General features: G+C 45.2%; 1 protein-coding gene across 1 annotated transcript in view; it reads right to left on the reverse strand.

Annotated features, from left to right (window-relative positions):
* LOC129824436 (voltage-gated potassium channel subunit beta-1-like) overlaps positions 1-27,464 on the reverse strand; it is a 79,779-nt gene that overhangs the window by 36,124 nt on the left and 16,191 nt on the right. The window contains exons 2-7 of the mRNA XM_055884087.1: positions 8,385-8,428; positions 6,677-6,714; positions 5,525-5,604; positions 3,112-3,156; positions 2,376-2,420; positions 887-930 (exon numbers count right to left, since the gene is read on the reverse strand). Of these exons, the coding sequence (XP_055740062.1) occupies positions 887-930; positions 2,376-2,420; positions 3,112-3,156; positions 5,525-5,604; positions 6,677-6,714; positions 8,385-8,428 (296 nt within the window). The remainder of the gene's footprint in view (positions 1-886; positions 931-2,375; positions 2,421-3,111; positions 3,157-5,524; positions 5,605-6,676; positions 6,715-8,384; positions 8,429-27,464) is intronic.

A 27,464-nucleotide genomic window follows, 5' to 3' on the forward strand; every position in this document is an offset into this window, starting at 1 on the left:
CGGTGATGCGTTGTGTAGACCGCACCACCCTCTGGAGAGCCTTTCAGTTGTGGGCGGAGCAGTTGCTGTACCAGGCGGTGATACAGCCCGACAGGATGCTCTCAATTGTGTACCTGTAAAAGTTAGTGAGGGTTTTTGGTGACAAGCCACATTTTTCAGCCTCCTGAGGTTGAAGAGGAACTGTTGTGCCTTCTTCACCACACTGTCTGTGTGTGTGGATCATTTCAGTTTGGCAGTGATGTGTACTCCGAGGAACTTAAAACTTCTCAACTTCTCCACTGCTGTTCCATCGACGTGGATAGGGGGCTACTCCCATTGCTGTTTCCTGAAGTCCACGATCATCTCTTTTGTTTTGCTGACATTGAGTGAGAGGTTATTTTCCTGACACCACACCCCGAGGGCCCTGTCCTCCTTCCTGTAGGCTGTCTCGTTATTGTTGGTAATCAAGCCTACTACTGTTGTGTCGTCTGCAAACTTGATGATTGAGTTGGAGGCATGCATGGCCACGCAGTCGTGAGTGAACAGGGAGTACAGGAGGGGCCTGAGAACGCACCCTTGTGGGGCCCCAGTGTTGAGATTCAGCGGAGTGGAGATGTTGTTTCCTACCTTCACCACCTGGGGGCGCCCGTCAGGAAGTCCAGGGCGGGGTCGAGACCCATGTTCTCAAGCTTAATGAGGAGTTTGGAGGGTACTATGGTGTTGAATGCTGAGCTGTAGTCAATGAACAGCATTCTTGCAGCAACCAATCACAAGAGAGAGGGAGAAGAGAGAAAATAAAACTTGATGTGGATATGAAAAGGAGGGGATTATAGAGGTGAGCTGGGGTATGGAGTGATGTGGAGGACAAGACAGAAGGAAGAGGAGGAGAGGAAATCAGCCACTTTACCTTCAATTATGTGCTTTCTGTTGAGTCCTCTCTCTGTCTCCGCTCTGGAAAAGAACAAAGAAGTAAATATACACACAGAAAAGTATACACGAAAGGGCACACACCAGTGCATGCACACACACACACACACACACACACACACACACACACACACACACACACACACACACACACACACACACACACACACACACACACACACACACACACACACACACACACACACACACACACACACACAGACATACAGACGCACAGATTTACAGTGACTAGAGCGTTGAACTTGTCCCACCAGCCTCCAATGAGCTGTCTACAAATCGATGAATAGACAAGAGACACAACAGGCCCTGGGAAGTGTCGGTAGCGACAAAACAACTTTATCGTCTGTCAGCACTGAAAATGCAATGCCCTGTAATCTGTCATGGTGGATGTCTGAGTCAATGACAAACTGTCAGCGACATCATCCTCATCTACTCAGCCCTCCTCCATTACTATCCATCTTCTCTCTTTCTTCACACCCCCTCCCTTCAATCCTTTCTTTGTCTTCCTCTCCTTAGTTTATTCGTCATGCTCACCCCCCTCTCTTTTCATAATATATGCCACTTAACAGACACTTTTAAGCAAAGCAACTTACAATAAGGCTTGAATACATTTTACACATGGGTGGCCCCAGCAGGAATCAAACCCACAACCTTTTTCATTGCAAGTGACATGCTCTACTGACAGAGCCACCCAGACTCCCTCTGAGAGTTGGGGACTGATATTCCAGGCACACAGAGAACTGTAGCGTGGGACTGAGTCATCCTGGATCTCTGGCTGTGTTATTCTCTGTTATGTTATCGGCTCCCCCAGCTGTGTGTGCAAGTCTGTTCAGAGACGCAGAGAGCCTCGTCAGGCCCCAAACAGACTGCCAGGCTGGTTGTTAATCATGGCTCTCTCTCTCTCTCCCTCTCCCTCCCTCCCTCTCCCTCTCCCTCTCCCTCTCCCTCTCCCTCTCTCCCTTCAGTGAAGAGGGCTGTGTCACCACAGAACCACTCTGATACTTCAAAGATAGAGCTGGTTGAGCTCTATGGTACCATGTTGCTGTGCACTACTTTTGGCCTGAGTATGTGCACAAATCTTGGACACCCTCCTTCATCATAGTGTAAATCCAGCCTTTTGTGGCTCTAGTGCACTGTAAAGGGAAGAGCGTTTTAGTTGAGATTCGACCTGCAGAGTCAGTAACAGACACAGGAACGACTCCGACCTGACCAATTATCTAGATCCTCATTAGGAACCTCAAACAGACAGGATATGTCTAATAAAGAGAAGATGAACAGGTTAGAGCTCTCGGATGGATGATCCTTTTCAACTTCTGTCAAGACAGAACTCAGACAGTATACGGTATAGGTGAGCCTCAGTACAGACCGTTCAAAGGTCTATCCTATTTCACGCACCTCAGAATCACATTGGCGTGGTGCTCAGAATGTCTGAGGAGAAACATACTTACTTCCCTCCCCAGTAGAGCTTGGTGGTGATCACCAGACTCGACCTCCTACATAAACACAAAGGGAGAGAGATCAGCCAGACAAACAGAGGGAAAGACATGGAAATCCCTATCCGTATCCTGATGAATATAGCCTTATGTCATGTCTTAATACTGTAGGGGAGTCAACAATATGGATCCTTTAGCTTTTTTGTACACGCTATTCAAGTATGCGGAAAAGTATTCTGGGACACTTTCTCTGAACTTTGATAGGATACAGTGTATCGACTCAAAGTAAAGTCAAATCCCCATTGCTTGGCTGTTTAACGATTAAATCGGAGGCGGTGAACCGACGTGAACTGAAGAAATGAAGCAGCAAAGATGTATGAGATCAGTATGTCCTGATAGCTGAGGCCTGACCACCTACCAGCCTACCAGCCTTTGCATAGCCAAGAACACATCACTTTCCTCTGATTGCCATGGTTACTGCTGCAGACCTAGTTAGCAGATGGGTGGATGAGTTATGTTGGTGATGGAATTGAGAGAAAATGTGTGGGTTGATTAACGGTAGACTAACGGTAGATTAACGTTTGTTAGCTGGCCCCGTCTCTCTCTCTCTCTCTCACACACACACACACACACACACACACACACACACACACACACACACACACACACACACACACACACACACACACACACACACACACACACACACACACACACACACACAAACACACACTTAAAAGATGATACATACCTCCAGCACTTTTTCTTGATGATGTTCCCCAGGATTATCTCGGCTCTGTAATAAAGCAGGTATATTAACTCTAAGGGTGTGTGTGTGTGTGTGTGTGTGTGTGTGTGTGTGTGTGTGTGTGTGTGTGTGTGTCTACATGGTAGTAGCTGAGACAGACAGGCAATACAGTTGTCATGCATTTAATTAGCCTATTTCTCAGCGGTGCCGGTGGATAAATAAAAGGCCAAGACCAAGTGGTGCACAAAAAAAGCCGCAAAATAAGCTTTTTCTGATCAAGCTCGTGCCAAATTACGGAACCACATCAGCAAAGCTACCACATCATCCTCGAGTGACGAAACATCATCGCAGGTGGAAGCTAGTAGTCCTACTTATGCATCAGCTAGCACTAGCAACCTCCCAGTCCCGACAGAGAATTCACTGCCCGGGCCAGGCAATGACAGTGGCCTTGCTCCTCCTCTACTTCCTCCGCTCGAGAATAGTGACTAGTGAAGACCTCCTTCTCTTCCTCCTCTCCCAGAAAACCAAGCTGATGACTGCCAGAGACCTAGCGGCTAGTGGACTGGTTTTACGCAGCACAAACTTTATTTCAAAGTTGCGCTAGAGCAGAAGTCGGCTAAGGTAGGCTATAGGCCTGCAGGACAGTTCTATATTCCCCAAAAATATTTGGGTTACTGATTAGTATGCCGTTGTATTGAAAATTTGTTTTAGAATCTGCAATGTTTGAATTACCCACTTTAATTACTGAACAAGAAAATACATTATTGCCGCCAGCCAGCATTCTGAATAGCAGCATTGCGACACAGTAGGCAGATAGCTTCGTGAAACATCAACGTTAGGCTTAACATGACAAAATTACAACCAAATATAAATAAACATGTATCCATTTAAGGAAATCTATAGGCTACTAAAAGCACTAGCACCTGACTGGCGCAGCGGTCTAAGGCACCGCATCTTAGTGCTAGAGGCGTCACTACAGACACTGGTTTGATTCCAGACTGTATCACAACCAGCTGTGATTGGGAGTCCCATAGGGTGGCGCACAATTGGCCCAGCGTCGTTAGGGTTTGGCTGGGGTAGGACGTCATTGGAAATAAGAATTTGTTCTTAACCTCTCAAGGGTATGTGAGACGCTAACGTCCCACCTGACCAACATCCAGTGAAAGAGCATGGCAATGCAATGGAACTCAAGCTAACTCTCACGTGAACGCGTGTGGTCAGCTCATGGCACTCTGGGAGAGACCTTACTCAATCCCCTCTCATTCGCCCCAACTCCACAGTAGAAGCCTCACACAAGGTTCTAAAGACTGTTGACATCTAGTGGAAGCCTTAGAAAGTGCAATATGACCCCATTTCCACCGTATCTTGGATAAGCAAAGAGTTGAAAAACTTCAGAGTGTTTTCTATCCAAATATACTAATAATATGCATATTCTAGCATCTGGGTAGCAGGCAGTTTACTCTGGGCACACTTTTCATCCGGAAGTGAAAATACTGCCCCCTACCCCAAAGAAGTTAACCAACTTGCCTAGTTAAATAAATAATAACATAATCTGATAGGCAGCCACATAGACGTCGGCATTTCAGAACCATGGACAGCGATTGCCTGCTCTTTGTGAGTGGCTGACGCATTCGATTTTTTGGAGGAGAGCGGGATCACAGGGAAACTGTGCTACGCTAGTGGTGCTAAACATTGGTAGGTGCCTTTACAATGTAAAGTGCTTGAGCATTGACAAAGCGTTCCAATCTGTTGCTAAATCCAACCAACCCATTACTGTGGAATTCAGTTGAGGATGAAAACCGAAGCCCCAGAATGCTGCGTTCGAAGTCATTCGGGAAGATAGCACGTTTCATACTGTATAACAGGAAGTACTATTAGAACTTGATCAAATGAACCATTGCGCATTATCAATGCTCCCCATATACACTGTATGCATCCTGTACTATGTTCAATCATGTGTGCATGGAAGTGTACATGTACTGGTGTGGGTGCCAGCTTGTTTCAGCCTCAGCTGAATTCTCCTTGTCTTGGCAAGGCAACTATGTTGAATAAACAAACAGTCTGGCATGCACCCACGCTGTAAACCTAATTGCTTTAGAACTAATCTCATTCCATATGGTTGATTCACACCACTGTCAGCTTGGCTGACCCCTGTACTTTGTGGGGTTTAGTGCTGGTCTGGAACTAAAACCTGCACTGTATGTGTGTGTCAACCCACCAAGACCAGATTAGCCAGGTTGTTGTTTGTGTCGCACTGCTTTGCTTTATCTTGGCCAGGTCGCAGTTGTAAATGAGAACTTGTTCTCAACTAGCTTACCTGGTTAAATCAAAGGTGAAATAAAAAATACAAGTAAAATAGCCATTCCTGCCCTCTGGTTTCAGGTAGGTAGGTAATAGGTATTCAGATCACACTCACTTCCCCCCAGCGTAAACTTCGGCTGTGTCGAAGAGATTGACCCCGTTCTCGTAGGCGATGGTCATCAGCTGCTCAGCCACCTGAGAAACACAAGAGGCTTCATCAACCCAGGAGAACAGAGAGCTGGCAGCTGAGAGGCATTCGGCAGAGACACAACAAGAGAAAAGACTTTGAAACTCAAAATGAAACGGAGCAGTTCTAGCTCAGTTGGTAGAGCAAGGGCTCTTGCAACGCCAGAACAATGGGTTTGATTCCTGGACCGCATGTATGCACACATGACTGTAAATCTATTCAGATCAATTTATCTGCTAAATAGCATATATTGTACTGGATAGAATTCAGCAAAAACAAATGAGAGAAATACATTTCGGTTGGGATTTGTGCCATAAATGATAAAACGTTAACATTTGGAAATGGTGCCAGGGAAACTAAGCCAAAGCATGGATTGTTGTCAGACATTGTTCATAGACTGCTTACAGGGTAAGGGAACCAATGTGTCATTTTGTCGTTTGGGTGAACTATCCCTTTTTGCATTATTTCAATGTTTTAGTACCTAAATGAATATTGTCTTGTTATCTAGTCTGTGGGATCTCCCTGTTACTCTACATAAAATACACAATCCAAACAGACAATATCAACACCCTGTAATTTCCCCACAACACTTTGTCAACATCATTCTACTTTTTGTACCTGCAGGCCACTTTCACAAGGACAATGCAGTCTACCCGTATCAGCGTCTCCAGTAGACAAATGTCACAGTTCAATGCCCTCACTCCACCAGTGTGTGTGTGTGTGTGCCATGCACGTGTGTGCGTGTGGCATGTATTTAAATGTGTGTGTGTGCGTGTGTGTGTTTGTTCAACTGTGTGTGAACTGTCTCCATGTCCTTCTCTCTGTCCATGTGTGAGCCAGAAAGCCTCTGGGATTTTGGCCCATGGATCTGAGAGGCAGCAGGGTGAGGGAGTGTTAAGGCAGAGAAGGTCTTGGTGCTAACAGGACCTGATTGGGAAGGAGACCTGTTTTGGGACGACCACACTAACCAGGGGTCCGGGATAGCTCAGTTGGTTGGAATGCTGCTCTGGTAACACCAATGTTGTGGGCGCAATTCCTTAACGGTCTCATGCATTGCTTGTCATTTGAATCCTGACTTACCTCATCTGAAATCTGACCTCCAAACGTTACCCAAGTACCTAGGAAAAATAAATGTCAAAGTCATAAATTCTGGAGCAAAAAAAGCCATTTGTACAAAATGGAACATTCTAATCTTAACGTTAAACCCCTCTATGTTGATAGTGATAGAAAGTGTAACCACAAGTCACCCAGCAATTGCTAGCTTTGGACACAGAAATATGACTAACACTCTCAAATCCAACATCTAACAAAAAAATGTGAAAGGTCAGAGGGCACAGTAGGATCAATTCTGGCAGGGTCAGTACTCATCCTCTTGTTTCTCTCCCTGTCACAACCCTGGCCTCGACTCGACTTACCCATGATTCACCACTGCTAAACCCACCCTGGGTGGAGCTGCGTGTTTGTGTGTGTGTGTGTGTGTGTACGTGTGAGTCATTTCATGTGTGTGTGTGTTACGACGCTAACTTTGCTCCCAGTCTTTGCAGTGTAAAGCTACAGCCCCTCTGTCCTTGTCAGAATCGCCTAGCATCACCCCAAAATAATTCAGTTACTGTGTGCTTACTGTTTGTTGACTTCTCCCTTTAGCCTCAATTACCCCCTCAGTGTTTCAGCTGGGTCATTAGAGTTGCTGTACAAGGCAATAGGCGAGTATGACTTATTTGCCTTGCTCAAAAGCACAAGGATGACTTTATATTGTACTATTACTGCACACACACACACACACACACACACACACACACACACACACACACACACACACACACACACACACACACACACACACACACACACACACACACACACACACACACACAAACACACATAGAAGATAAACACAAAGCGTGTTTATCTGTTGGGTTGGCTGACATCATCATGAAAATGATGCGTGTGCATCAACGGGGCCGGAAGCCGAGCTTGTTGTGATTTTGAACAGTCAGATAGCTAGCAACAATGACAAGAAACTTCCATATGGGGAATCGTAGGCGGCTCCTTTCATTTTTTCTTGTTCTTGATAGCGCGTTTCGTGTTGAAGTGTTTTGACTCCTTTCATGTCAACGTTAATATGGTTGAAATTCGACAGCTGGCTCAACAACAACTACAGCAGTGTATTACAACATGTGCTCCTTCTTCTAAGCCGACTCCGTCTGTTATGCCCCGTAGTTGTGCACTAGTCGATTTCGTTGCTTAAGTATTCATAAGGCCGATGAATTAAATCAATCCTATCAAAGAGCCTGTTTACCCCCTGGTTGTGCATTAGATATGGGTGATAATTGAGCAGCTTGTTTTCTGAAACCAGGAGCACTGATTAAATATTAACAAGAATAGGATTAAATTACTGTAAATAGCTGCACACTGTCCCTCAACACTCAGAGTATAGAAGATGCTAAACTTTGCCTCTCTGTATCTATGTCACTCGCATACACACACACACACACACACACACACACACACACACACACACACACACACACACACACACACACACACACACACACACACACACACATACACACACACCACACACACACACAAACGCGCACCACACACACACACACACGCACACGCACACGCACCGCACACACACAACCACTTGCATCCCTTTGCACAAACCCATAGGACATAATAAAGCATTAGTACCTGGAAAGAGTTGAGCTGAATACAGAGGTCACACATGGATGCGAATCAAATCATTAGCGAAGTGTCACTCATGCTAACTAAACGTACTCACCGAGGCCCAAACAGGAGACACGCAGGCCTGATTTCCCCAGGTTCCTGTTGGAAAACACATCCCATAATGTTACTGAGCTGAAGAAAACTAGTGTTGCGTGTTCATGATATTAGAAACACACACACACATGTCCTCTTGTCTCTTGACAATCAAAAAATGGCATGCTATTTGATCGGATGTAAACACACGAGACATGTACACAATTCACTGGCAGCCGTTTGCTCTGTTTTGCGCTGAACAATTGAAAAGGAACAGAAAATCAATTGTAATCTCTGCGCGGAGCGTTTAATAATGGTCATTGTGACCTTTATTGACCTCCTCGTATTTGATATGGGAGAATCATTGGAACACGGGGTCACCTCTGTCGCTGGTCCAATCATGAATCAGAATTGAGAGATTACTGGGAGAAGAGAGTTGATTTAGCCCATCTATCACACACTACACTCTCACGTTGGATTTTCTCTGGCCCTGAAGCATTGGGATGTTTTTAAAAGCCCCTTGAGGACTATATGGGCCGATTGGACTTGTTTCATTACTTCATACTGTACCTCTGTGGGGTTTGAAATTATATGAACGATTTTGTACAAAACTATAACTGTTTTAAGTAAGCCATCAATCTTTTTTCAGTCTAAGATGTTCTTTTTTCCAAATCAGACTCTTAAAGAAATACACACAGATATTTTTTTTATTTAACCTTAATTTAACTAGGCAAGTCGGTTCAAAACAAATTCTTATTTTACAATAATGGTCTCGCACACACAACAGAGATAACAGACAATTCTACCCTAAAACATTATATTGTTATTGTCTGCCAAACCCTCCCGTAACCCGGACGACGCTGTGCCAATTGTACGCCGCCCGGGATCGAACCAGGGTCTTTACTGACGCCTCATTCACTGAGATGCAGTGCCTTAGACTGCTGCGCCACTCGGGAGCTCTTACACACGTACAGTATACACACATGCATGCACACACGCTCACATGCACACAAACTCACACACACAACAGAGATAACAGACAATTCTACCCTAAAACATTATATTGTTATTGTCTGCCTCAGGAACACAACACGACTATCTGTAGCATCTGCCACCATCACCACTGCAGTGCTATCTTATTACTCTAATACGACTGCGATCCCAAAAACTTTCACCTTTCTCGATCTCTCTTTCTCTCCACCCTCTCTCGTTCTCTCTCTCACTACCCACATACCCACTCTCGCTCTCCCCCTCTCCCTCCCTCCTCCCTCTTTCTCTCTCACTCTCTTGTTCTCGCTCGCTCACCCCCCCCCCCTCTATCTCTCTCTCTTTCTTGCTGTCCCTCTGACCATTAACTCTCTCACAGTATACCTCTGATCTATGGCTCTCTTCTAAAGCCTCATTTATTCCAAGCTAATTCTCAATTTCCTCCTAGCTGATCCACGCTAATACAAAAAGAGAGGGAGCGAGAGAGAGATAGAGTTCCTCTCACGGAGTAGGAGAAAATAAGTAACGACTGGAGCGAAACCCAAGACCATTGATCTTCACACATGCACGCCCGCACACAAACACGCACGCACACGCCCCTTTACTCACTGTAATGCAGGACTAAACGTCCTTACATATCCCTGAATCAGAGGAAACAACAACGTCTATCTGTAAAAAAATATGCCGCTGCTCTCAGGCAAAGAGACGTTTTCACTGACTCCATTCTCCATTAAGATTACCAACACCGTTAATGACAAGGTTAACGGCTGAGCAAACAACTAATGGGCCTTGCAGGACGAGACATGGCCATTTGAATCTAACCCCATGCTATCAAACATCACTTCAGACCAACACAATTAGGCATGTACAACATAAGGCTAAATTACTCACAACCACTGGCAAAACTGCGCCTCTCGGGAGGCCCCCAAGCCGCGCTTCTTAACACCCACTCGCTTAACCAGCTGCACCAATTTGTCAGAGGGAACACCGTTCAACTGCTGACCGAAATCAGCTTGCAGGCGCCCGGCCCGCCACAAGGAGTCACTAGAGCGCGATGAGCCAAGTAAAGCCTCCCCCGGCCAAACTCTCCCCTAACCCGGACGACGCTGAGCCAATTGTCTGCCGCCCTATCGAACCCCAGGTTGTAGTGACGCCGCAACACTCTGGTGCAGTGCCTTAGACTGCTGTGCCCACTAGGGAAGCCTCTTATACACATTCTAAGATCACTTCTTTCTAATAAATCCTGCAGAGTGATGAGTGCACAAGGGATCACATCTGAAAGGGTTCTAGATTACCCTGCAGAGCTTTTCCTGTAGACCGAGAGAGATATGTGCATCGTTTGGGACGGTAGCTATCAATCTCTACTGGCTGACCTCAGACAAGGTGTCTCTCGTTGGTGAAGCAGCATATGTAACGAGCTACGGGGCGTCAGGGCTGGGGTGGAGACACCAATGATTCCAGAGATGAGACTTTACTCAAGTCTAGAAGTGGAGGGAGAGGAGTGAGAAGGTTTAACCTTGAGAGTTGTAATGTGTGCGTGTGTGTTTGTTTGTTTGTGCGTGGGTGCGCGTGCGTGCGTGCTTGTCTGCTTGCCTGTGTGTGTGTTCATTTTGCAGAAAACTTTTGTTCTAGGCTAGGCAATTTACATAGTATAACACATTCAGTACAGTCAACATGCAAAACATATAGTACATTAAACACAGTTTCTTATGCATGGAGGATGCCTAAATGAGAAAAGCCTTAAAGTGGAATGTCAAATGAGCCACATGAAGACACCCCAATCGTACAAACCGACCTGTCACGCCACATAAACATCCGCTGCTACGTCACTATAGCTACTCGCTAGCGCTATTTTTATCCCATATTCCAACATCCTCTGTTTAAATAGATGATCAAATTAACATCTAGTGAGACTTCTTAAATCACACCCTGAAAATGGTGGAATAGTCACCACTTACACTCGAGGAGAGACATAATGAATCCCTGAGAAGCCGTTTCATAGCTATCTCATCAAACTTAGACTATGGAAAATAACTTTGAGGGAAAGTTAGGATATTAGGGGCTGCCAGAGAAAAGCTATGAAGCAGAGAGAGGAAATCATAAGCTAAGCCTGCAGACATTGCTCAGGGATCGCCTGAAATTGTCCTTGACTGACACTTGGTGGACCGAGAAAAGAGGGTGAGGAAGAATAGGGAGAAAGAGACAGAGGGGAGGGAGACAGACAAGTAGATTGAGGAAGGAAATGGTACAGAGGGAATTGGAGTGATAGGGGAAGAGAGGAGGGAGGGAGGGAGGGAGGGAGGGAGGGAGGGAAGGAGGGAGGGAGGGAGGGAGGGAGAATGAGAGGGAGGGAGGGAGAATGAGAGGGAGGGAGGGAGAATGAGAGGGAGAAAGAGAAAGGGAAAAAGAGAGAGAGAGTCCAACATGTAGATAGTCACAGAGGGGAGAATCTAAAAGTCCAAAAGTCTATTCAGATCAAACACACTTCGCTAAATGACACAGAATGAGAAATGTGAAATGACAGCTGGTCCCCCACAGGGTTCAGTCAGTCTGTGTGTGTTTGTACATGCAACTGTCAGTGTGTGTGTGTGTTTGTACGTGCAACTGTCAGTGTGTGTGTGTGTTTGTACGTGCAACTGTCAGTGTGTGTGTGTTTGTACGTGCAACTGTCAGTGTGTGTGTGTTTGTACGTGTGTGTGTGTGTGTGTGTGCGTGCGTGCGTGCGTGCATGCTTTCGTTAGTACATGTGAAATGTGAAATGACAGCTGGTTCCCCACAGGGCTCAGTGTGTGTGTGTGTGTGTGTGTGTGTGTGTGTGTGTGTGTGTGTGTGTGTGTGTGTGTGTGTGTGTGTGTGTGTGTGTGTGTGTGTGTGTGTGTGTGTGTGTGTGTGTGTGTGTGTTCGATCGTGTGTGTCTGTGTGCGTGCATGCATACCATGTGTGTGTGAGTAAATGATCTGTGCATGTTATGGGGCCCAATTAAACTTTAATACTGGACCCCTGGAATTGACTGGACATCAAAGGTACTGAATGGGGGAGGGAGATGGGTCACTTACCCAGCGCAGCCTCTTTGGAACTTGTGTATGGAAAATTCAACATCTCGAGTCTCCCTTGGTCACTAATTACATCGGTGGGCAATTTACTGTATTATAGAGCTAGAGTTTAATACATAGGTTTGCTAAAGACACTAACATACAGTTGAAGTCGGAAGTTTACATAAACCTTAGCCAAAAACATTTAAACTCAGTTTTTCATATTTCCTGACATTTAATGCTGGTAAAAATTACCTGTCTTTGGCCAGTTAGGATCACCACTTTATTTTAAGATTATGAAATGTCAGAATAATAGTAGAGAGAATGATTTATTTCAGCTTTCATTTATCACATTCCCAGTGGATCAGAAGTTTACATACACTCAATTAGTAGTTGGTAGCTTTTGCCTTTAAATTGTTTAACTTGGGTCAAACATTTTGGGTAGCCTTCCACAAGCTTCCCACAATAAGTTGGGTGAATTTTGGCCCATTCCTCCTGACAGAGGTGGTGTAACTGAGTAGGGTTTGTAGGCCTCCTTGCTCGCACACGCTTTTTTAGTTCTGCCCACAAATCTTCTATGGGATTGAGGTCAGGGCTTTGTGAAGACCACTCCAATATCTTGACTTTGTTGTCCTTAAAACTTCTCATGGCTGGGTGGCAGTATTGAGTAGCTTGGATGAAAAGCGTGCCCAGAGTAAACTGCCTGCTACTCAGGCCCAGAAGCTATGATATGCATAGTATTAGTATATTTGGATAGAAAACACTCTGAAGTTTCTAGAACTGTTTGAATGATGTCTGTGAGTATAAGAGAATTCATATGGCAGGCAAAAACCTGAGAAAAAATCCCACCAGGAAGTGGGATATCTGAGGTTTGTAGTTTTTCAACTCTTTGCCTATCCAAGATACAGTGGAAATTTGGTCCGATTGCACTTCCCAAGGCTTCCACTAGATGTCAACAGTTTTTATAACCTTGTTTCAGGCTTCTACTGTAAAGGAGGAGAGAATAAGAGCTGATTGAGTAAGGGGTGCTGCCAGAAGGCCATGAGCTCGTTCAGGCACGCTCACGTGAGAGGTAGCTGCGTTCCATTACATTTCTAAAGACAAAAGAATTCTCCGGTTGAAACATTATTGAAGGTTTATGTTAAAAACATCCTAAAGATTGATTCTATACATTGTTTGACATGTTTATACGAAGTGTACTGGAATGTTTTGGCTTTTTGTCTGGCCTGCGCGTCGTGAATTTGGATTTGTGAACTGAAGGCGCGAACAAAAGGGAGGTATTTGGACATAAATTATGGACTTTATCGGAAAAAAACAAACATTTTTTGTGGAACTGGGATTCCTGGGAGTGCATTCTGATGAAGATCATCAAAGGTAAGTGAATATTTATAATGCTATTTCTGACTTCTGTTGACTCCACAACATACCCGTATGGCTTGTTTTTGTGTCTGAGCGCCGTACTCAGATTATTGCATGGTGTGCTTTTTCCGTAAATCTTTTATCAATGTTTATTGTGAGTATTTCTGTAAATTGATGTGGCTCTCTGTAACATCACCGGATGTTTTGGAGAAAAAAAACATTACTGAACATAAAGCGCCAATGTAAACTAAGATTTTTGGATATAAATATTAACTTTATCGAACAAAACATACATGTATTGTGTAACATGATGTCCTATTTTAACGCTCGTCGTTAGGTGGAAGATAGGAGGACCAAAGCGCAGCGTGGTATGTCTCCATATTTATTGGAAACACTTAACACGAACAAAAACAATAAACAAAAAATGAAACTAACGACGCTACAGACCTGAACATGTGAACATACAGACAACGAAGAACGCAATGAACAGGAACAATCACCCACAAACAAACAGTGAGAACAGCCTACCTAAATATGGTTCCCAATCAGAGGAAAGGTAAAACACCTGCCCCTGATTGAGAACCATATCAGGCTAGTTGACAACCCTAAACCAAACATAGAAACACATAACATAGAATGCCCACGCAGCTCACGTCCTGACCAACTAAACAAGACTGAACAAAGGAAATAAGTTCAGGAACAGGACACCTATGAGTGTCATCTGATGAAGATCATCAAAGGTTAATAATTAATTTTATCTCTATTTCTGCTTTTTGTGACTCCTCTATTTGGCTGGAAAAATGGCTGAGTGATTCTGTGACTAGGTACTGACCTAACATAATCAGATGGTGTGCTTTCATCGTAAAGTCTTTTTGAAATCGGACACTGTGCGGGATTAAAAACAAGTTTATCTTTAAAATGGTGTAAAATACTTGTATGTTTGAGGAATTTTAATTATGAGATTTCTGTTGTTTGAACTCAGCCGTAAGACATTTTAAACCATTTTGCCACAACATTGGAAGTATGCTTGTCCATTTGGAAGACCCATTTGCGACCAAGCTTTAACTTCCTGACTGATGTCTTGAGATGTTGCTTCAATATATCCACATAATTTTCCTGCCTCACTATGCCATCTATTTTGTGCAGTGCACCAGTCCCTCCTGCAGAAAAGCACCCCCAAAACATGATGCTGCCACCCCTGTGCTTCACAGTTGGGATGGTGTTCTTTGGCTTGCAAACTTCCCCCTTTTCCCTCCAAACATAACAATGGTCATTATTGCCAAACAGGTCTATTTTTGATTCATCAGACCAGAGGACATTTCTCCAAAAAGTACGATCTTTGTTCCCATGTGTTGTTTCAAACCGTAGTCTGGCTTTTTTATGGTGGTTTTAGAGGAGTGGCTTCTTCCTTGCTGAGCGGCCATTCAGGTTATGTCGATATAGGACTCGTTTTACTGTGGATATAGATACTTTTGTACCTGTTTCCTCCAGCATCTTCACAAGGTCCTTTGCTGTTGTTCTGGGATTGATTTGCACTTTTCGCACCAAAGTACGTTCATCTCTAGGTGACAGAATACGCCTCCTTCCTGAGCGGTATGACGGCTGCGTGGTCCCATGGTGTTTATACTTGCGTACTATTGTTTGTACAGATGAACGTGGTATCTTCAGGCATTTGGAAATTACTCCCAAGGATGAACCAGACTTGTGGAGGTCTACAATTGTTTTTATGAGGTGTTGGCTGATGTGAGCAAAGAGGCACTGAGTTTGAAGGTAGGCCTTGAAATACATCCACAGGTACACCTCCAATTGACTCAAATGAGGTCAGAAGCTTCTAAAGCCATGACATCATTTTCTGGAATTTCCCAAGCTGTTTAAAGGCACAGTCAATTTAGTGTTTGTAAACTTCTGACCCACTGGAATTGTGATACAGTGAATTATAAGTGAAATAATCTGTCTGTAAACAATTGTTGGAAAAATTACTTGTGTCATGCACAAAGTCGATGTCCTAACCGACTTGCCTAAACTATAGTTTGTTAACAAGAAATTTGTGGAGTGGTTGAAAAACAAGTTTCAATGACTCCAACCTAAGTGTATGCAAACTTCCGACTTCAACTGTACATACACTACCGATCAAAAGATTTAGAACACCTACTCATTCAATTATAATTATTTTATTTTTTCACTATTTTCTACATTGTAGAATAATAATGAAGACATAAAAACTATGAAATAACACATATGGAATCATGTAGTAAGCAAAAAAAGTGTTAAACAAATCAAAATAAATGTTATATTTGAGATTCTTCAAATAGCAACCCTTTGCCTTGATGACAGCTTTGCACACTCGTGGCATTCACTCAACCAACTTCACCTGGAATGCTTTTCCAACAGTCTTGAAGGAGTTCCCACAAATGCTGAGCACTTGTTGGCTGCTTTTCCTTCACTCTGTGTTCCGACTCATCCCAAACTATCTCAATTTGGTTGAGGTCAGGGGATTGTGGAGGCCAGGTCATCTGATGCAGCACTCCATCACTCTCCTTCTTGGTAAAATAGCCCTTACACAGCCTGGAGGTGTGTTGGGTCATTGTCCTGTTGAAAAACAAATGATAGTCCCACTAAGCGCAAACCAGATGGGATGGCGTATCGCTGCAGAATGCTGTGGTAGCCATGGTGGTTAAGTGTGCCTTGAATTCTAAATGAATCACAGACAGTGTCACCAGCAAGCACCCCCACACCATAAAAACTTCTCCTCCATGCTTTACGGTGGGGAAATACATATGTGGAGATAATCCGTTCACTCACAACACATCTCACAAAGACACAGGGGTTGGTATTAAAATCTCAAATCTGGAGAGCCAACTCCTCGTGCTTACCGTGGGGAGTGAGTGACCGGTCAAGCACCATGCTATCCGGTTCGGTGCACCATGCCTTCAGTGCGCATCCACAGCCCGGTGCGCTCTGTGCAAGCTCCCCGCAGTGGCCGTGCTAGTGGGCATTCAGCCAGGACGGATTGTGCCGGCTCAGCGTTCCTGGTCTCCGGTGTGTCTCTTCGGCCCAGGTTATCCGGCGCCAGTTCTACGCACGGTGTCCCCGGTTCGCCAGCACAGCCCAGTGCGGCCTGTTCCAGCTCCCCGTACTTGCCGGGCTACAGGGGGTATCCAGGCAGGACGAGTTGTGTCAGCTCTGCGCTCCAGACCTTCGGTGCGCCTCCACGGTCCAGTGTATCCTGCACTGGCTCTACGCACTATGCCTCCAATGCGCCATCATAGCCCGGTGCGTCCTGTGCCAGCTCTCCACACTCACAGAGCTAAAGTGAGTATCCAGCCAGGATGTGTTGTGGTAGCTCCACTCACTAGGCTGCCAGAACGTCTCCTCAGTCCGGTGAGACCTGTTCCGGCTCCAAGTCCGGAGCCTCCTGCGCCGGTCCACAGTCCGGAGCCTCCAGCGACGGTCCCCAGTCCGGAGCCTCCACCGACGGTCCCCAGTCCGGAGCCTCCAGCGACGTTTCCCAGTCCGGAGCCTCCGGCAATAATCGGTGGTCTGGTTCCTCTGGCGGTGATCTACGGCCCGGTTCCTCCAGTGAAGGTCCATACACCAGGGCCGCCACCAAAGCGGAGAGATCTGCTGGAGGAGGGGAGTCTACGTCCCGCACCGGAGCCGCCGCCGTAAGGGATGCCCACCCGGACCCTCCCCTTTAGAGTCAGGTTTTGCGGCCGGAGTCCGCACCTTTGGGGGGGGTACTGTCACGCCCTGGCCATAGAGAGGCTTTTATTCTCTATTTTTGTTAGGCCAGGATGTGACTGGGATGGGCATTCTAGTGTCTTTATTTCTATGTTTGTGTGGTTCCCAATCAGAGGCAGCTGTCTATCGTTGTCTCTGATTGGGGATCATATATAAGTTGTCCTTTTCCGTTGGGGTTTTGTGGGTAGTTATTTTCTGTTTAGTGTCTGCACCTGACAGAACTGTTTTTGTTTTTTTCCCTTTGTTATTTTGTTCGAGTGTTTTTTGATTAATAAAACATCATGAACACTTACCACTCTGCGTTTTGGTCCATGTATTCCGACAAGAGCCGTGACAATACACAAGAGTCACAAACAGTACGGCACAAAACACACACACACTCACACTCACTCACACATACAGAGGGGCATCCAGGCATGGAATGATAATCTCCCATTCTGGGAGAAAATGCCAGCGTAAGCAAATATTCTTCCCATAACCTTTATGTGGATAAGACCAAAAAGAACAGGTTAAATAATTTGCAACTACACCTCTCAAAGTCAGATGTGAGAAACGCCAATGTCTGGGAGACACTCATCTATTACTGAATGATGCGTGTCTTCGGGAAAGCAAGGAGCTTCAGGTGATAACGGTTTGGTTCGAGACTGGACTGATGTAGGGTGTTTAAGATAGGGGGTTGCAGACTGGAGTGAAGTAGGGGGTTTGAGATAGGGGGTTGCAGACTGGAGTGGAGTAGGGGGTTTGAGATAGGGGGTTGCAGACTGGAGTGGAGTAGGGGTTTTGAGATAGGGGGTTGCAGACTGGAGTGAAGTAGGGGGTTTGAGATAGGGGGTTGCAGACTGGAGTGAAGTAGGGGGTTTGAGATAGGGGGTTGCAGACTGGAGTAAAGTAGGGGGTTTGAGATAGGGGGTTGCAGACTGGAGTGAAGTAGGGGTTTTGAGATAGGGGGTTGCAGACGAGTGAAGTAGGGGGTTTTGAGATAGGGGGTTGCAGACTGGAGTGGAGTAGGGGGTTGCAGACTGGAGTGGAGTAGGGGGTTTGAGATAGGGGGTTGCAGACTGGAGTGGAGTAGGGGGGTTGAGATAGGGGGTTGCAGACTGGAGTGGAGTAGGGGGTTTGAGATAGGGGGTTGCAGACTGGAGTGGAGTAGGGGGTTTGAGATAGGGGGTTGCAGACTGGAGTGGAGTAGGGGGTTTGAGATAGGGGGTTGCAGACTGGAGTGGAGTAGGGGGTTGAGATAGGGGGTTGCAGACTGGAGTGGAGTAGGGGGTTTGAGATAGGGGGTTGCAGACTGGAGTGGAGTAGGGGGTTTGAGATAGGGGGTTGCAGACTGGAGTGGAGTAGGGGGTTTGAGATAGGGGGTTGCAGACTGGAGTGGAGTAGGGGGTTTGAGATAGGGGGTTGCAGACTGGAGTGGAGTAGGGGGTTTGAGATAGGGGGTTGCAGATTGGAGTGGAGTAGGGAGTTTGACATAGGGGGTTGCAGACTGGAGTGGAGTAGGGAGTTTGAGATAGGGGGTTGCAGACTGGAGTGGAGTAGGGGGTTTGAGATAGGGGGTTGCAGACTAGAGTGGAGTAGGGGGTTTGAGATAGGGGGTTGCAGACTGGAGTGGAGTAGGGGGTTTGAGATAGGGGGTTGCAGACTGGAGTGGAGTAGGGGGTTTGAGATAGGGGGTTGCAGACTGGAGTGGAGTAGGGGGTTTGAGATAGGGGGTTGCAGACTGGAGTGGAGTAGGGGGTTTGAGATAGGGGGTTGCAGACTGGAGTGGAGTAGGGGGTTTGAGATAGGGGGTTGCAGACTGGAGTGGAGTAGGGGGTTTGAGATAGGGGGTTGCAGACTGGAGTGGAGTAGGGGGTTTGAGATAGGGGGTTGCAGACTGGAGTGGAGTAGGGGGTTTGAGATAGGGGGTTGCAGACTGGAGTGGAGTAGGGGGTTTGAGATAGGGGGTTGCAGACTGGAGTGGAGTAGGGGGTTTGAGATAGGGGGTTGCAGACTGGAGTGGAGTAGGGGGTTTGAGATAGGGGGTTGCAGACTGGAGTGGAGTAGGGGGTTTGAGATAGGGGGTTGCAGACTGGAGTGGAGTAGGGGGTTTGAGATAGGGGGTTGCAGACTGGAGTGGAGTAGGGGGTTTGAGATAGGGGGTTGCAGACTGGAGTGGAGTAGGGGGTTTGAGATAGGGGGTTGCAGACTGGAGTGGAGTAGGGGGTTTGAGATAGGGGGTTGCAGACTGGAGTGGAGTAGGGGGTTTGACATAGGGGGTTGCAGACTGGAGTGAAGTAGGGGGTTTGAGATAGGGGGGTGCAGACTGGAGTGGAGTAGGGGGTTTGAGATAGGGGGTTGCAGACTGGAGTGAAGTATGGGGTTTGAGATAGGGGGTTGCAGACTGGAGTGGAGTAGGGAGTTTGACATAGGGGGTTGCAGACTGGAGTGAAGTAGGGGTTTTGAGATGTATTTTTTATTTATTTTTATTTCACCTTTATTTAATTATCCAGGTAAGCTAGTTGAGAACAAGTTCTCATTTACAACTGCGACCTGGCCAAGATAAAGCAAAGCAGTGCGACACAAACAACAACACAGAGTTACACATGGAATAAACAAGCGTACAGTCAATAACACAATAGGGAAAAAAGAACGTCTATATACAGTGTGTGCAAATGGCGTGAGGAGGTAAGGCAATAAATAGGCCATAGTAGCGAAGTAATTACAATTTAGCAATTAACACTGGAGTGTTAGATGAGCAGATGGTGATGTGCAAGTAGAAATACTGCTGTGAAAAAGAGCAGAAAAGTAAATAAAAACATGGGGATGAGGTAGGTAGATTGGATGGGCTATTTACAGATGGGCTATGTACAGCTGCAGCGATTGGTTAGCTCCTCAGATATCTGATGTGTAAAGTTAGTGAGGGAAATATAAGTCTCCAGCTTCAGCGATTTTTGCAATTCGTTCCAGTCATTGGCTGCAGAGAACTGGAAGGAAAGGCGGCCAAAAGAGGTGTTGGCTTTGGGGATGACCAGTGAGATATACTTGCTGGAGCGCGTGCTACGGGTGGGTGTTGTTATCGTGACCCGTGAGTTGAGATAAGGCTGAGCTTAACCGAGCAAAGACTTATAGATGACCTGGAGCCAGTGGGTCTGGCGACGAATATGTAGCGAGGGCCAGCCGACTAGAGCATACAGGTCGCAGTGGTGGGTGGTATATGGGGCTTTGGTGACAAAACGGGTGGCACTGTGATAGACTGCATCCAGTTTGCTGAGTAGAGTATTGGAAGCTATTTTGTAAATCGCCAAAGTCGAGGATCGGTAGGATAGTCAGTTTTATGAGGGTATGTTTGGCGGCGGGAGTGAAGGAGGCTTTGTTGCAAAATAGGAAGCCGATTCCAGATTTAATTTTGGATTGGAGATGTTTAATATGAGTCTGGAAGGAGAGTTTACAGTCTACCCAGACACCGAGGCATTTGTAGTTGTCCACATATTCTAAGTCAGAACCGTTCAGAGTAGTGATGCTAGTCGGGCGGGCGGGTGCGGGCAGTGAATGGTTGAAAAGCATGCATTTAGTTTTACTAGCGTTTAAGAGCAGTTGGAGGCCATGGAAGGAGTGTTGTGTGGCATTGAAGCTCGTTTGGAGGTTTGTTAACACAGTGTCCAAAGAAGGGCCAGATGTATACAGAATGGGGTCGTCTGCGTAGAGGTGGATCAGGGAATCACCCGCAGCAAGAGTGACATCGTTGATACATACAGGGAAATGAGTCGGCCCAAGAATTGAACCCTGTGGTACCCCCATAGAGACTGCCAGAGGTCCGGACAACAGGCCCTCCAATTTGACAAACTGAACTCTGTCTGAGAAGTAGTTGGTGAACCAGGCGAGGCAATCATTTGAGAAACCAAGGCTGTTAAGTCTGACAATAAGAATACGGTGATTGACAGAGTCGAAAGTCTTGGCCAGGTCTAGGAAGACGGCTGCACAGTACTGTCTTTTATCAATGGCGATTATGATATCGTTTAGTACCTTGAGCGTGGCTGAGGTGCACCCGTGACCAGCTCGAAAACCGGATTGCACAGCGGAGAAGGTACGGTGGGGGGTTGCAGACTTGAGTGAAGTAGGGGGTTTAAGATAGGCGGTTCAAGACTGGAGTAGAGTGGGGTGGTTAATGTAGATAGGGGGTGGTTAATGTAAATAGAGATAGGGGGTGGTTAATGTAAATATCTTACGTCAGATTCCACCTGCAGCGATCTGTCTCATGTCTCGCAAAGGGCAATGGGATACATCAAAAGTAGTTTGGCTACGATGTGCTGTTCAACATTCAAAGATATTAGTTAGGACCTATGTCTTAGGTGACATCGTCTGCTGAACCCCATTTCTGCCTCAAACAGTCGTAATTCTTCTAAGCAATGCATCTTTCAATAAAGATGACGTTCTTTTGGTGAGAAAGTTGCACCATTATACAACTAGCTAAAGATTTTTTTATTCATGAAGCAGTGTTTCTGAAGTTTGACAATGAAAGCTAGCATAAATGTGTCCAATATTACTTGCAGGTTGGCATTTGTTGTCATTAATCTTACCCTGGAGGCAGCTCTGCAGAGCTGGCACAGCCACAAAGTCATAAAATCTGATTTGAAACCTAACCCTAACCTAAACCTAACATTAACCACACTGCTAACCCTAATGCCTAACCCTAACCTAAAATAAAACCAAAAAGCACATTTTTGTTTTCATTCATTTTTTACAATATAGCCATTTTTGACTTTCCCATCTAGCTGGAATTGCTCAGTTCTGCCTCCAGGGCAAGATTCGTCACAATAAAAGTCAACCTGCAAATTATTTAGCTATCGTTAGCTGCTCGCTGAACCAGTCACTGAAACGATGCTGCTATTAACCATCTAATGAGGAGAGTTTACTAAGTGCTGCACAGACAATGTTGAATGCTTCCAACAAATGCTAGCTATCATTATTATGAGTTTTCATGAAGCAGCTGTTATGCGCGAGTGAATGCAGTAGCCTTCCCAAGTCAACTGCTGTGTTCAGCTGACCCAACCATACAAAGTAACATTATCAATCGCAGGGAAACATGCTTATTTACCAACTGATTTCTGATAACAGTCCCTCTTCAAGAGAAACTTCACCGCTACACTAGACACTATTTTGGGTGGTTTTCCAGTCTCCCTACATAATCATGAGTGATGAGATGTGTTTCAGACATAATTATGCACCATAGCCGTATATTTGAATTTTTGCACCAGGAGAGTGATGTCATCGCTTGATTGAGGTGTCATGTTTTGTAGCAATTATTGTGGCCTTTGTTTTTCGCCGATTGCACAATCACGCTAGTCGTGAGTAGATATGGTTGTCCTTGTTCAATTGTGCCATTGGACTTGTCTTAACGATGTTCCTATCTGCCACGACATTAGGTTGACTCATTTTCCCTGGCTTTGTAAAGCCCTACTTCCTTGTCAAATTGTGTTCCCGCGCTCGAAGGCGGGCTTTTTGAAAATGGGAGCAGTACTCGTTTTCTACAGGCTAACAGGAGCTACGTTACCATGCACTGTCTGTCCGAAATTGGTAAATAATTCCAAAGACTGCTTTGGATGATTTTCATTTCCAAGAAGTCCTTGGCGACGAAAAACGTTTTAGTGTTCTTTTACAAAGGGACATACAGCCATTTTCATTTGAGCTGGAATACACTGAAGAGGAGTTGAGACAGCGAGAACACAAGTTGTGAGACCAGCAAGCAGGGATGGCGATTCACGACTGGTGGAGCCTATGCGGGTGCTGTCCACTGAGGTATAAATAACTGTGTTCAAGCACAGACAGCTCTTACTGGAGAACCTAGCCTAGCTAGCCTAGCTAGCCTCATTGCATCTCATTAGGAGCAAAACTGGAGAAATGTTTTGATGATGATGGCGACAAGTAAAGGAATGACTTTGGCTTCATGAGTCATATTAGTCGTTAAGTAACTGTACCTGTGTTGTTGTAGCTAGCTAGCTAATTAGCTAGCTAGTGAACATGTGTCTGTGAGATGTGTCATATTCTGCATCGTGCTGCTACATTAGGAATATAGACAGTACACAACGATTGTCCATTAAAGTCTAATATAGTTTTTGTAATTCTCTTTCAGACAACACTGCTTGGTGGCCTACAGATAATTTTTTTGAGTTTGTTGTACATGGGGAGAGGCTAGGGGACATTCAAGCAATTTATCCCTCACAGGATGGACAGTATGTTGAATACAAAGAAGTCGTTGACTCTCAAGAGGAGATGTGAAAGGTCCCATAACAACAATCTCCCCTGGTATCAAAGTGACTCCGAACACCTCACTGTACCCCGCAAGCACACCATATGCAAGCATTCCCTTTGTATAACTGTAGTATTTATTGTAGGCGTTAGTAGTATATGTTTCTTCTACTGTATACACTGAGTGTATAAAACATTAGGAACATGTACCCCATTTTGCCGTCAGAACAGCCTCAATTCGTCTAGGCATGGACTCTACAATGTGTTAAAAGTGTTTCACATGGATGCTGGCCCATATTGCCTACAATGCTTCCCACAGTTGTGTCAAGTTGGATGAATGTCCTTTGGGTGTGTCACGCCCTTGTAACGGATGTGAAATGGCTAGCTAGTTAGCGGGTACGCGCTAGTAGCATTTCAATCAGTTACGCCACTTGCTCTGAGACTTTAAGTAGGGTTGCCCCTTGCTTTGCAAGGGCCGCGGCCTTTGTGGAGCGATGGGTAACGACCGTGTTTCGTGGGCGACCGTTGTTGATGTGTGCAGAGGGTCCCAGGTTCGTGTCGGGGCGAGGGGACGACGTAAAGTTATACTGTTACATTGATGCTGTTGACCCGGATCACTGGTTGCTGCGGAAAAGGAGGAGGTTGAAAGGTGGGTGAGTGTAACGGATGTGAAATGGCTAGCTAGTTAGCGGGTACGCGCTAGTAGCATTTCAATCAGTTACGTCACTTGCTCTGAGACTTTAAGTAGGGTTGCCCCTTGCTTTGCAAGGGCCGTGGCTTTTGTGGAGCGATGGGTAACGACGCTTCGTGGTTGACTGTTGTTGATGTGTGCAGAGGGTCCCTGGTTCGCGCCCGTGTCGGGGCGAGGGGACGACGTAAAGTTATACTGTCACACCCTGACCTTAGAGATCCTTTTTATGTCTCTATTTTGGTTTGGTCAGGGTGTGAGTTGGGGCGGGGAATTTAATATTCTATTATTTGTATTTCTATGTTTTTGCCGGGTAGGGTTCTTAATCAGGGACAGCTGTCTATCGTTGTCTCTGATTGAGAACCATACTTAGGTAGCACTTTTTCCCACCTGTCTTTGTGGGAAGTTAACTTTATTTGTTGGCACTTAGCCTTAAGCTTCACAGCTGCCTCTGATTGGGACCCATACCAGGCCAACATAGAAAAAAAATGTATTGTATGACACATATTATATCTTAATAACATATTCATGGACATATACTGTGAAAGAGCAGCGGTGAAATGTCCCTTTCATTTTGGGGCTGCATGTCTCCAACTTCAGGATAATTTAAACAGGCTAATTATTTGTTTTGTCAGTCAATGTAGATCTAGCTATCTAACTATGTAAGTAAGCTAGCAACAACAATTTGCTAAACAGCTGGTTAAGTCACTGCACTGGCGACCGATGTCCTTGCTATGAATTTTTGCAGGAGATAGCCACCGCTTTGTTTTTACTTTATCACAATTGCAAACTATTAAATCACTGTCACAACGTTTGTAATACATTTGCTAGTTTCTTTCGTGCAAGGTCATATGCGAGGACAGGGATATCATAAATCAGGAACTATGTTTTAGTTTTTTTAATGGCGGATGCTCTGGAATGAAAAAAATGGAATATGAGTTCCACATCCTACAAGACAGATCGGTTGAGGGACGAGCATCGCTTAGGAGTGACGCCATCTGAATCGAGACAATGGCTTAAGGTCTGATAAGTTACACGTTTATTAAAACCGGTTGCTCAAAGCCAGATCGGGAGGACACACTGCTTGTGTCCAAAATGGCACACTATCCCCTATATAGTGCACCACATTTGACCAGGGCTCATTTGGATCTGGTCAAAAGCAGTGTACTTAATAAGGATTAGGTTGCGATTTATTCTAATTATTTACATTTTAGTAATTTAGCACAGGGTTTCCCAAACTCAGTCCTGGGTCAAACAAATGTGACTATGATTTCTGTTTCCCTCTAAAAGTTGCCTTTGAAAGCTGGGCTATTTGTCACCATGTCATAACAAATATTAGCTGAGGCTTTGGAGAATTCCCCCCCCCCCCCCCCCCCCCCCCCCCCCCATCTCTCTCGCTTTTTAACAGTGTGAATACACAAACACACACTGCTGGTCTGTGATAGGCGACTGTCCAAGTAAACAGTTCACTGACTCTATGCACACTCACAAGACCATATACACACATTACTGCATAGCTTCACTCACTCACACTTGCTACACCGACAACCTCACACAAAACCCACACACATTCACATATACTACATACGCACACGCCGACACAACACAAACACACATGCACGCTTTTAAACTCATCATATGATGATGCTACTCTGTTCTTTATTTGACTCGTATTTGTATCTATCCTGATGCCTAGTCACTTTACATTGCCTTCATATTTACCTCAAGTACCTCTGACTCGTGCACATTGACATGGTACTTGTACTCCCTGTGTATAGCTCCATTCTTGTGTATTTCATTCCTCTTGTGTTAACCATGTTTCTTTTATAATTATTTGTTTACTCTGCATCGTCGGGCATGGCTCGTAAGCAAGCCTTTCATAGTAAAGTCTACACTGTTCTATTAGGCACATGTGACAAATACATTTTGATAGAATTTTTCCATTCCATTGGTTCACTAAGTTTGTAGCATCCCATTCTGCACTTTTTAGATTCCATTGGTTCACTAAGCTTGTAGCATCCCATACCCTACCAGCAAACTGGTGTGAGACTTCCTTATAAAGACGTAGAATCATTCAGACTGGAAGATACTCTCTCCAATTCTGAGAGCCCCCGCTTGTTGGGGAGTTGCAGCGATGAGCCAAGATCTTAATCACGAAATTGGGGCGAAGAAGTGGGTAAAAAAAGGATATTCAAGGGTTTTTCTGTATTTTTACTAAACTATGAAATAACACATATGATATCATGAAGTAACCCAAAATGTGTTAAACAAGTCAAAATATATTTTATATTTGAGATTCTTCAAATAGCCAACTTTTGCCTTGATGACAGCTTTGCACACTCTTGGCATTCTCTCAACCAGCTTAATCTGGAATGCTTTTCCAACAGTCTTGAAGGTGTTCCCACATATGCTGAGCTCTTGTTGGCTGCGAGAGTGTGCAAAGCTGTTATCAAGGCAAAGGGTGGCTACTTTGAAGAATCTCAAATATAAAATAGATTTTGATTTGTTTAACACTTTTTTAATTACTACATGATTCCATGTGTTCTCGTAGTTTTGATGTCTTCACTATTATTATACAATGTAGAAAATAGTCAAAGTAAAGAAAAACCCTTGAATGAGTAGGATGTTCTTTTGACCGGTAGTGTATATGTAAGTATTTTTCACATCTCCATGACAACTGTGAATGACTCTAACGGCTGTATTATCACGTTGTGGTTCCGTCTGCTCGCGCTCTGTATCAGGATTACACCCTCAGATGTTTTCCCAATGCGACATGTGAGGCAGAGCGTGACAGCTACACAAACACACACACACACACACACACACACACACACACACGAGGATGTACACACTCACACCCACACCCCAGTGGCAGTCAGTGGCGTTTAAGATTAGGAGGACGGCACCAACTTTACACTCGTGGGAATTGGCCTATATTAAAATGTTTCTTACAGAATAAATGTGAAAATGCATATGCATAAGAGTGGTAGCAATTGAAAGGTAACAGTTTGGAGATTATGGGGAAATTATTAGACCAACGTTGAGGACACAACATATCACCTGACAC

The sequence above is a fragment of the Salvelinus fontinalis genome, chromosome 26 (assembly GCF_029448725.1).
Source record: "Salvelinus fontinalis isolate EN_2023a chromosome 26, ASM2944872v1, whole genome shotgun sequence".
NCBI lineage: Eukaryota > Metazoa > Chordata > Actinopteri > Salmoniformes > Salmonidae > Salvelinus > Salvelinus fontinalis.